The sequence below is a fragment of the Sinohyriopsis cumingii genome, chromosome 2, assembly GCF_028554795.1.
Source record: "Sinohyriopsis cumingii isolate HCF-2022 chromosome 2, ASM2855479v2, whole genome shotgun sequence".
NCBI lineage: Eukaryota > Metazoa > Mollusca > Bivalvia > Unionida > Unionidae > Sinohyriopsis > Sinohyriopsis cumingii.
Window position 1 is genome coordinate 83,670,032 of NC_142962.1, and position 12,927 is coordinate 83,682,958.

Genomic DNA, 12,927 nt, shown 5'->3' on the forward strand with positions numbered 1-12,927 from the left:
CTTCAAGCCTAATGAAAAAGAAAGTACAAACAATAATTTATATATTGAAAGTCAAACACAGTAATAAAATTTTAATCTTAAGTGTTAAATATTTAATTTAAATATGTGCTTCTGCAGATTTTTGATGATCTTGCCAAATTGTTGCTAAAGTAGTCCTTGTCAAAACTATTAGTATCCTTCTGGATGTGTTGTGCCACCCATGGGTAATGGTCAAACTCTAGTGTTCATTGAATCTTGTGATGCACATGTCAAGGTTAGTGTAATAGGTTTCAGTAGTAAATGATGTATTGGTCCTTTTTCAGTACGTTGGATACCTGCTTAGAGAATCCAGTGTAGTTACCTCACAACTTGCCTGCCAGGCCATGCTGGTAGGAGGACAGCCACTCTTTTGGGATAATTGTGGACTTGGAGGCTAGTTGAAAGTCACTTTGACTATCAGGCAGTTCTTCTGGATAGTCCAAGATCACCTCTAGCATGTAGCCCTCGGGGACATCTGCAGCTATGCTACTTAAATCAATCTCTTCAGCACTGGCCGAGTGCCACCCATGGCTATGCTCTGCATCATGGCCCAGTCATAATGGTTTTTGATATCTAGGTTGATGATCCAGGTGGTGGGCTTGAAGGTGTTGTAGTCTGGGAATTTAGGGTTCTAAGCTTTCATGGACTGCTTACTGACCAGAGAAGAGCTACCTCTAGTCCCTCTCTTGATAAACAGGTGCATACTGATATCTCTCAGTAGCTTGAGCTCTGCACCTGTGGCTTTGAGAAGGATTTCCAGCTCATACCAGCAGTGCTAAAATGTACCATGCATCTTCATAGAGGTGACTCTAAAGGCATTAAGGCATCAGCCAGAAGTCTGAGGTAATGACTATGACAGTCTCCAATGCTTTACAGCCAAATGTATTCCATGCTTTCTGGGCATGCTGATACTCCTTGGAAGAGACACTCATACAGTTTTATGGTGTTGTAGGTTTCAAGGGGGGTAGCTTAGACTCCTCAAACCAGTACCACCCATCCATATACTCATACAGATAGACAACCTAGGCAGTAAGAAGGGGGACATAGTGTGCTGTATATCAACTGGAGATGTGGAAATCTGTGTGTGGAAGATCAGTAGCCACATTGTCCAGGCTGTAGGGCAGAATCTAGTAGCTTCTCCATAAACTGGCAGCTGATGTGGTTGGTTGCTATGCTTTGTCTGCCAGTACTGTCTCCAGTATACCACTGTAATTGCTCTCAGTCATCTGCCTTTCCTTGACCAGGGTGTTGATTGCTATTGTGTACATGGGGTCTGATGTTTATAATAAGAGCCTTTCTTTATTTAGAAAATTGTTGATGGGTGTTGTTGACTGAGGTCAGCCCTCACTGGCAACCATGGTGTGAAGCTATGTAGCTATGGTATGTAGCCTTTCTCTTAACGAGAGATTATGACCATCACTGGTTAGGTGAAAATATGCTCCTACTCAAGCACTGCTTTAACAGAGACATTTGTTGCTTTTCATGACCTGGAGCTAGAATGAGTTTTACTGTGCAACTCACAAGGACCTTCCTAAAATGTCATGTGGCCTTAAGTTCTATGTGTCACAGCTTGTTGGCATGATGACCATCGTTATAGCATTTCCATACGTGATTAGTGGCAATGGTGCCTGATTTCCAGCAGGTCAAGAGTTGGATCCCATCTCAATATCACTGGGCATGTACTTGCACAATAGAAGTTGAACCATTTCCATTTAGGCAGCTCTGTTTGACTCAAGACATCCATGTACATGGGTTTGCTTCTCATCGGACCATGATTACTTATGGTATCATATTGGCCCCAGGCAGCTTTAATTGGTGTGTTGATGATAGTCACCCACCTGCTGCTATGCTACTCTGACCACCAGAGGCCTGCCTATACCCACCCTCCATTGACTTCCAGGGTCTAACAAAACGTTGCTGCTATGTGACTTAGTACAAAAGCAAGCAAGGTGGGGCCAAACCTGTTTCCCAACATTAATGCTCCATGACTTAGCTTAGTGAGATGTGAGATGGGGCCAACCAGCCTTTTACTACTACTAGGTGTTTTAGAGCATGGGGGGGGGGGGGGTTAAAACTAATTTTAATGATGTGCTAGTGGGACATTAGTGTGGGGTGGAAGGAGGGAAACAGGAAATAACAGCAGGTGAGTATTACCTCATTAAAAATAGTTTTACCTCACTTATCACCCAAATATATTTTAATACATAACCTGTAGTTATTATGTAGCTGAATTTGCCAATTCAGTGGGAGGCTGATGGTCAACCTCAGTGCTAGGCCTGAGTAGGGAATTGATAATAGCAACAACTAAGTATTTGATCATTAAAATTGGTTTTATTCCCCCTACAAAACAAAGCTACATTTTAATATCAATACTACATATCCTGTTGCTATTGTGCAGCTGAAATTGCTAGTTTCATAGGAGGTTTACAATTTGACAAACTGGTGAAGGCAAAAAGGAAGGAATACTTACCCTCACTGTGTGTTACTACTCTTGGCCACAAAGAAAATATGCCTACACTTTGGTGAGCCTGTGAGCAAAGGTAGAAAGATAAGAAGGTTATGTAAGGTTGCCAAGACACAATTTTCATCACAGCCTCCAAAGATGAATTAGTAAGTAGCAAAGAATCAAAATTCATGGGCTTTAATCTTCATGAATGAAAAGTCTCCTTTGTTAGTTATAGTAATGTCTTTAAGTGGTAGAAGCCAATTTTCAGTCAAGCCTTTAAGGGGTAAGAAAATACACTTCCTGTACTTTCTTCTCGCTTTGGAAGCTGCCAAATAAGAGCATAAAGCCCTAACTGGATATAAAAGTCTGTCTCGATCATCTCCAGTACAGAAACACAGAAATGACAGAGACTGGAAATCTTAATCAGGATTGGAGTAACGAATGGAAGCTGATCTTTTTAGCTAAAAATCCTGCATGACAAAGGAAAGAAACTAACTCATAGTTCCACAGAACCTTAGATGGCCTGTTTCTGTTAATAGGGCATGAAGATAATGCTCCTTCATCTAATGGACAGGAAAGCAAGAAAACAGTCATCATGGTGAATTCGCAAATGAAGATTCTGCTAAAGGTTTACAAGGCAGTTTTGTTAAGTGACCACATGACACATGAGAGATTCCACCTTGGCATTAATAAGCTAGAAGCTGAAATTTGCAGCCCATAATACCTGATCAGGTAAGCTATATGAAAGTCAACACCAATGGCTGGACTTTTAAAATTTTGAGTGTGCTGGATAGTTGAAACTCAGCATAGTCTTTTTTCAAAAAAGAAGAGATGAAATTTAACCATTGCAATCAGAGAGGGATGGTTATGATTTTCATGTTTCCCACTCTACCAGTTGCAAAAGATTCTTCACTTGGCATCATAGACCTTGAATTTTGATTTTCTCCTGGAATTTCCTTCTTCCTGGACTATATTGTTACTTTTGCAAAACTTTTTTTACTCTTACTGATTCAGCATCAACTCTTGGTTTTGATGGTCTTTTTATCAAGGCAGGTGGTTTCAAGGATCATGTCCCAATAATTTTCAAGTAATAGGCATGGACACGTTGTCCATGGCTCTGCTGGAGATCTGCCCCATTATAGTTGCTGCCCATATATGGGGCCATATGTTGCAGAGATAACAGATTTTGTTCCATGGTAACAATAGCAGTACAGTTAAGAAATGCTGATCTAAGTCTCCCATGATAATGAAACTGCTTAGGCATTTAATCTGGATCTCAGCTCAATATTGTTGCAAAATATTAGTTGAATATGTCCCAGGAAAAAGTAACCTCATTGCAGATACTCCCTATTTTCAGATGAAAATATTCTGGCAGCTGGCTCCAGCAGTGGAGAGAATTCCTCATCCAGGCCCAGGCCTAGAAGAGCTGATACATTATGAAACAAAACTGTGGACCAGTTACAGCAAGTTGCATAAAGAATACATGCAAACAATCTGTCTATCTGTCAGTTTTGAAAGCTTTCTGATATTTCCTGGTCTTGTTGGGCCATAGTGATCATAAATGTGATCGACCCTCAGTACCCATTGATGAATATGCCCTTGTTGAGCTTGTGACATATTGCTTCAAGATTATTCAGATTCAATATGCATCAATGAAACTGTATTTGTGGGGTGTAAAATATTTCTGTGTCAGAATGGGCTTATGTCATTCATGCTGATGATGTCTCCAAAGCATGCTGTCCAGGACTGCAAATCTGCAAATGGTTTTGACAGATGTCAATAAATCTTTAAGCAATGGTCTTAGCATAAGGTTACCTTTCATATTTGATATATTGGTGTACATGTACTGTACTTTGAAATGGTTTCTTTGGTCCCTTGGAGGATGCATCTTTATTAGCTTTCTTTGCTTTCTTATGCTGTGGCAAATTTACTGTAATGCCAACCACCGATATGGAGTACTTGCATATCCACAACATCACCACTGCTGGAGTTATGTCGAATGGTATTTTAATTCTGATGGCATCAAAGTCTGATTAATTCTGATATGGGGTGCAGATTAGACCTTTCCCAGTGGATAAATGTACTTGTCCCTTGAGGGCTATAAACAATTGTCTTGCAGAGTGTGGGTTGTCTTTGTCCTACTGATTCACTATTTATTGCATATGGTATTAATCCACTTTCTAGATCAGTGTTTCTGGAGAGGTTACTTCTACTCTTATATGAACTAGGCTCTCCAGACCAAAAATGTAATGGTCACTCATTCTGGATAAGGGCTGCCACTACAGCAGCTAATGCAGGATCAAGGACCACCTTATCAAAATGTTGGGCCACTGGACTTCAGATTCATATTTGTATTATATCAGAGTATCAAAAATGATGCCATTCTATGTGCACATCTGGCCATATGTAGATCTGATTGTTCCTAGATGCATACAATCTTATGGGCAGCTTCATTTACATGGATTGTGTTCAGTTCTCATTTTGTGGAAGTGTTTGTGCAAGATGAGTATGCAGTATATTCCTTTCATCTTTGGATGGTGGGCAGTGTTTTCCTTTTGGATGTGATCATGTAGATTCTTCTGGATCATGCAAATTCTTTGGATAGATCCCTTGGCTGTGATCAAGTAGATCATGTCTAAAGGGCCAATACAGTCTTCTTTGGAAGTTCTACAACTCTTTTGATGGAGTGGGATCATCACATCTGTTTATGATAAGTGGAGCATTATGCACAAGTCCTGTGTTTACCCAAGATGTACACCCTCTTTTTTCTGATTAGGCACTCATTACTCTTATTTGATTCCACTAGTTTAAAGTTTTGCTGCAAACTGGTGCATAACTATGTGTAGTGTACATTCTTCTTTACACCAACAAAATAAGCCATTTTAGGCATAAACCCCAAATAGGATATAAGCTGTGAACACCATTGCAGTTCAGAACATGCATGTATTGATACACTGCTGTGATTTATGATTCTCTTGCTGATTATTGTGTGATATCATTCCTTCCAACTACTATGTGTTATATAGTGATTGTAGTCTTGTTTCCATCCACACTAGGATATAATTTAGCTGTGGCCCCATAGCAGTAAATATCATGGCACATGTATTAATAGTACTAATAATTTCTCAACATTCATAATTCTTTGGATTTGTACCTTAATGTGTTACTGATCCATCTTTTCAAGTCTGCTTATACTGTTTGTCATTGTCATGCTGATATTAACAGAACTACAGGTACATTTCCTCACATGAAAGTCTGTTCCTTGGGGCTCTCTGCGCATACAACACATGCTTTACTATTTGTTTTCCTTCTTTTCTTATTGTTTGTATTTACAATTGTTTGTGAATCCTCAGGACCCTAGGGAAGAATATTATATTAAGACCAACCATGTTACCCTCAAAAATTATTATTATTATTATTATTATTATTATTATTATTATTATTATCAGTAAACATATTATTCTTATCATTATTATTTTTATTATTATTATTTTTATTATTATTATTATTAGTAGTAGTAGTAGTAGAAGTAGAATTGTACTTGTAGTAGTAGTAGGAGTAGTAAATATAGAACATGTTATGTACTCTGTCCTTTCCATAATTCAAGAGTATGAAATCTTTAGCTATCTTACATCAAGTCCTGCCTGTTTAAGAAGCAAATTGAATGCTTCAATGCTCAACTGTCCACCAAGAGCTGCAGCTAAACTGGACCAGTTCTTCATCCCTAAAAATAATATAAAGATAATGTTATTCTCAAGTTGAAGAGCCATTAATTGGAGACAACTGTAGCACTTATGCTGAACTGCAGAAGTAACCAATGCAGCTGATTGATGATTATTATTATTTTGTATGTGATTTTGTTTCCACTTTTGTCGATTTTAACAGTACATTTTCACAGTATTGGCTATATCATGCTGAAGAAATGGGAGCTAAGGTGCTTTTTGAAACTTACAATATTAGGTGACTCATGCTTTTGTAATGTCAGAACAGTGTAAAAACCAGTTTTCAAGAAAAAGGTCAAAATTTTGCATTAATCTGCTTGCTAAAAATAACCACACACTGTCAAGGAATTTACAGACATTAGCATTCTATGTGATCTTACAGGGGTTAACCATTGCAAGAGTAACAAATGACCTCTGAGGTAAAACAGTAAATGTTGCAAATGAACAATCAGGACCACAAAAAACATCATAAGTGGCCCAAGTGGTCTTGTAATTGACAGCTGACAGTTTCATTAAGCAGGCTTATATACTACAGTGGGAACACATTTTACTTAAACTATCTCCCAAACATTACATCAAGTTGATTTACCTATTTTACTATATCTTTATTTTTAAAAAATTTAAGATGAAGATATAATTAACATGCACAGCTCTTTGTTGAATATTAAAGTCATCTAAAATCTTTATGATATAAGCCCATTTACAAAAATATGATTGAAATTGGATGAGAAACAAACTGTCTGGAGTAACAAATGCATCTTTGATAACATTTACCCAATCATAATACAACAGTAGTACAAACACTGCCACACAGACCCAGATCTTCCATGTGGATTTTTAGCAACAAAAGTGCTAAAATTCATCTGTCCATCAAGATGGGCTTATCAGACAAAAGTTGCAAGTGGATTTTTAGCAACTAAAGTGCTAAAATTCATCTGCCAATCAAGGTGGGCTCATCAGAGAAAAGTTATCTCCCATTAGATACCGAGATTGGCATGCTCTGCCAGATTCTAAAATGTAAGTACTGGGAGGGAGTGGGGAGGTGGCTGGAAAGGTGAGCCTGTATGATTATGATATTATGGAAGTAACATATTTTACCCCAGAAATTGCTTTCTTCTTCAAATCCATAAACCGATCATAATTCATTAGGATATTAGGTTTGGCATAAGTGTACAAGATGACAATGTAAGAATCCAAACCAATTACTGGGTCGTTTGAAAACTTGAGTGTGTTTAATAGGTCTGCTCTGTAGCAACTAATAGTATAAACTGAGAATTGCTTCTTCCAGAAAAGGGAAAAAGCAGCCACTGCATTTAAAGAGGAACAGCTAGGATTAATGTGTTTCTCACTGCATCAATTGCAAAAGATTCTCTATTTGCATCACAGACCTACTGTCTGAACAGGAAGTTCACTACATATTTGTGCAGTGACCACTCTGTGATAACCACTCTGCCTTCCATGGACAAACTGTCCACCAGAATGTTATTCTTGTTGGGTTTGTGATGAACTTGGATAATAATTCTCTCTAAGGTTACCCAGTGAAGTAGGTTCTAAACCTCCACAAAAAAGAGAAGGAGCATGTGTACCACCTTGTCACTTGAGATACACTAAAACAAATGTTGAGGGAGGAGATAATATCACAGTGATTTTATATGATGTCAAAAGACCCTTGTAGGACTAGGAATTTTGAGATTGTTTATGTGAAGGAGAAATTATTCTGGGAACATGAATCCTGAAAAATTATTCCTTCTGGCTCCAGCGGAACCACTCACTCAAATATGATGTGTTTGTGAATAGATAGGAGTGGAATTCATGGGTGTGCATGGGGACTTCAGTCCAAAACTGGTTATGATTTTCCACTCAACCAACTGATGTGAAAATCCTGGTGCCAGAGAAATCTGTTAGGGGTCATTATGCAGTTTCCAGTTCACAATGAGAAGAAACCAGAGAGGGCACAAGTGATGTCTTCCTAAGGCAAACAGGTCCACTGCAGAGTTCAAGCTCCCCAGATGAAATAGATATAAGTGAGTCAACAACTGATTCATTATTCTCAGTGCTTCAAACAGGGCCAGGATACTGTCCACATTGTCCCTAATCTCATTTGAGGAAATACATCCACATGCATACTAAATCCTCAGATGGAACTCTGATTTCTCTAAGTTGGGTAGGCAGGTCACTATGGACCATAAGCAGTATAGATCATGTCATAGGGACTTTTGTTAACCAACCAATCATAAAAATACTGAAAATCAAAAGTCCCCCAGGACCATAGGTGGACAACAACTAGTCCCATTACCTGGCAAATTCTCTTGGTGTGAAGGTAAGGCCAAACAACTAGAGGTTCTTCCTGTGGGGAGGAAAACTAGGGATGAGACCAGACTACCGAAAGAAGAGTTAGTCAGGAACCTATGGGGATAGATGTGTTGGTACTGTTGGTCTTGGAACAAGAAATCTGTCCTAGTTTTACCATACATTTAGCAGAAAGTTGTACAAATGCTTGGTTAAAAGATGTGCCTCCTGGAAAACAAAATAGCAGACTCTCTACACGATTCATGTTCATATAATTTCATTGGCAAATACTGGTCAATGAGAGCAATTTTAACAATGATTTTAAATCCTTTTAAGTAGATGAGATTATTGGAGCTGGAAAATTATACTGGAAGTACAAATGAATGATTTGAGTCAAACAATTCTGTTGATTCTGTGTCTGTTAATGATTTATACCATGCAGTTAAATATATATCAACACCATACTTCAGTAAATAAAAAGAGATACATTTCTTAATACTCTAAGCAAGCAACACCTTAATAGGTAATGAACTTGAGATGAGATGACAGAAATATACCAGAATATATTAAATTACAAGAAATACTACAAACGTTTTGTGAACTTAACTTACAGACTTTAGAGCTTGTAAACTTATCTATGGTGTTTTTGAACTGGATGTTCATTCACTGTTACCTTTTCTTCACTCTTGAATTTCACAACTTGGATATAAAGTTGAAACAGACATAAACACAGATGGTTTAGCCACTAAGGATTAGAGCATTTTTTAGACATATTTTTTAAAAACTTTTTCATTAATTTGATACAAAAAAAACATGAAATACAAGGTAGCTTGTTATTATTTTACCTGTATTTGCATCTGAGAGTGCAAATGTGATGTCCCATATGTGACATAATGCTAATACTAAATTACAGACTTCAACAACCATTTTTATATAAGATTTATGTACTGTAATTACAATACAGGCAATTTAAAAGCAGAGTGCAATTTTAATTTATTTTTTCAAATAATTTAGCACTTTGGGATCTTGTACTACAAAACTATAAAGCACTTTAATATATCCTGTTTGATATCAATTTGTTGAAGATGTCGAAAAAAGAAGTATATATTTCAAGTTTGATAAAAATCAGATCAAAAATATAACTTCCAGATTGCAACAAGCTCAGCCATTCAGACGAAATATTGATACATCACAATCTTTATCAAACCTGTGGTTAGAGCGTCCGCCTCGGATGCGGGAGGTCGTGGGTTCGATCCCCAGTAGAGTCATACCACAGACTTATACAAATGGTACTAACAGCTGCCTCGTCTGGCACTCAGCATTAAGAGGTTAGTGTTAGGACTGGTCAGCCTGGTGTCAGGATAATGTGACTGGGTGGGACATCATGCTACATGTCTGCGGCATGATGCCCCAGTGCTAGACATCACTATATACTGTCACACTCCAGACATTGTAGTGATATGACTGAAAAATTGTTAAGGCTACGTTAAAAGTCCAAATCACACACACACACACACACATTTGATAATACAAGATATCAGATAAGAAGTATGGATTCCAAAATGATAAAAAGTAATTGCTCATAGACAGATGATGCACAATGGATGATGGAAAACATGTAACACATTATGCATGACCATACAATAAACTCACTATGCTCCAGGGCCTAGTGAGCTAATAAAATCTGTCAGAACAGGTCAGTTAAAAATCAATCACAAATTGGAAAATCACATTTATTTGTACAACAAATGACAATGAATTATTGTTTAAATGTTAAAAGGACATACAGTAAATACTAGAACATACCACCAAGTCTTTCAATTCAACTATTCTCACGTATATGTCATAAAGGACAGTTCAGCAACAGTGCATTTTTTGGGGTACATGAGATATTTGGTGTAAGAAAATATTTTTAAAAAAACAGCATAATATCAAAGAAGAATTAGAGTGATGTGCAGAGAGGTAAACAAACATTAGGCTTTCAAACAAAAATGGAAGAATCTAATATTGGCTGAGTGCTGGGAATATGTTCAGTTAGAAATGGTGGCAGTCTCTTTTAGCTTCTAGAGTTCTTTGTCTTTATCATATCGGTCACCAATCAATTAGAATTTAAAAACTGATGAATATACTTAATTTCAATTTTAATATTTACAACAGGTACCTGCTAAACAAATTTCAAATCAGCCTTGCCTATTCCAAGGTAATCTTGACACACCAGCCCAAATATCTCCCCATGTCCATCAGTGAAAAACAATGTCTTCCTTCTTTATCTAGGCCCCACCTATTACCCAGTATTAAGGTAATTAAAAATGTTGGTAGAATAGTTATAACTAAGCTATAGTTCAAAATAAATTAAGGTTTAATGAAGGATCTCATCAAAAAGCAGCTCAACAAAGCCAGAGGTAGTTTATTCCATTCTGTATCCAAGAACATTACATACATGAAAGTCTTGGCATGCATGCCAAAATGATAAATTTAATGACACATCTATCATGTCTCTAATCTATCAGCATGTGTCAAATGAATGCAAAGCTACAAAATTCAATGCAAAACCTACCAATAACTTTTCATAAATACTGATTCAATTATGTAGAAATATGTAACTCTACAGAATATCTGTAAAATATTTATCCAAAAAAAATTCCAGAGTAATTGCCTGCAATAATTTTTCTTTGCTATGGCAGAACTACATGTAACATTAAGAAACCTGATTAAGAAACAAAATGCCAAGCAAGGTACCTCCAAGTGAGAAGTCTTCATTACACACAGGAATTGGTATCTTGATGTCTTCAATAAACATGGCATTGATGAAAGGGCTCTTCAGACCAAGGTCAACATCAAAGACCTTCTCAACATCATCTTTACTGATAATAATCCTGTCAGTGGAGAAAAGAGAGAATGAGGTGATATACAAAAAATTAAAAACATAAAGTTATTATTTCCAATTCTTTCAGTATCTAGGTATTATTTGAACTACTAGTTAAGGTGTACTTATTAGAGTACAAGTTACACCACCACAACTCCTGTGCTTCATTTTCATTTCTTTTATGTGAACAGTTGTTTATATACTGCGTATTTGCTTGTGTGTGCATTTGTGAGCGTGTGTGTTCTCATTTGTAACTAATTGAGTCACCCTCTGAAAATAAAATCTGTATTATTATTATTATTATTATCCAATTGTATAGAGTATCCATTCCTTTACCAGATACTGGCATTTTTCTCAGCTGTTTTGTTTGTGAAAACATAAAATGCAAAACAGATTCTGAGGATACAGATGCTGATGTGAACAACTCATTAGATTAGACATGTGTCTATCAGTAGTTTCCCCAAAGTCCAAAATTTTAGCCACTGGTCCATATTCTGCCATGATACCAATATTGACCTGACAGCTGATCTAACATTATACTGACCTGACAGCTGATCTAACATTATACTGACCTAACTGATCTAACATTAACAGTATGAAGTTGCTATTTCTTGCATCATTGATCCTCTAATTAGCTAATCCCCTTTCAATACCAACAGTAGTTTACACGAATGGTGCATTCTCAATTAAATGTTTGATTGGGATGATAAGCCTAACAAATGAATTAGAACTCTGGCATGCAGCATCTCAGCCTAAAAAGACTTCACCTGTGAAATTAATACCTTGAACGGCAGCCCAACTTTTTTTAAAATACTCCATAGACAGTAAAATCAGAGCAGTCAACAGCGCTGCATCAAAGATTGGCCAATCTTCCAAGGCTAGAATCTATGAAAATATGGCACTAATAATATTCAGTCATTTCACCTCCATTGCATTTGTCATTTGTGTTTGCATAAGGACAAATAGAATTGATGTTAAGATGAGAAGAATGCCAAGACCAGGTCCGAGTTTTACATTTTTAACTTTAACATGCCAGTATGTAACAAACTTTGAAGAAAAATAAAACAAACTAAATGCAACTATTCACATATTAGGGTCAGTAATAAAATTGAAATCTCATCAAAACAATACAGACCAAGTCTCATGTTCAAAAAGAACAGTTTCAAATATCCTACCAATGAAGATACTCTCCAATGTATGGCAACTTCTATAAAACATGGTCAAAATTATAGGCTGATAAAGAATGTTTTTTCAAAGGAAAAAAATATGTAGGGTCATAATTTATTAAGTTGACAGATGAAATATCCATATTTATACTGCTCCTCATAAACTAAACATCTGCAGTCAGTATGAATAAATGTAAATCTCACTATTTAAATCAAGTACAGTTCTAAATTATTGTTTAAATCAACATTAGATGATCCAAAATTAACAGTCTGTACCCAAAATCTTACAAAATTATTTTAGAAACTTACATGCATTCAAAATTAAGTATATTCTAAGACTTAAATAACAGGTGATTCATTGCATCAAATACCTGATGGCATTACAACTTGCTACAGTTTCCATCTAGAAATCAGGTTCAA

At 36.6% G+C, this 12,927-nt stretch overlaps 1 protein-coding gene across 1 annotated transcript in view; it reads right to left on the minus strand.

Moving 5' to 3' along the window:
* Positions 1–649: 649 nt before the first annotated feature.
* The window catches only part of LOC149805296 (uncharacterized), a 174,025-nt gene continuing 161,747 nt past the window's right edge, over positions 650–12,927 (minus strand). The window contains exons 25-27 of the mRNA XM_089933924.1: positions 11,215–11,351; positions 6,097–6,188; positions 650–793 (exon numbers count right to left, since the gene is read on the minus strand). Of these exons, the coding sequence (XP_089790050.1) occupies positions 650–793; positions 6,097–6,188; positions 11,215–11,351 (373 nt within the window). The remainder of the gene's footprint in view (positions 794–6,096; positions 6,189–11,214; positions 11,352–12,927) is intronic.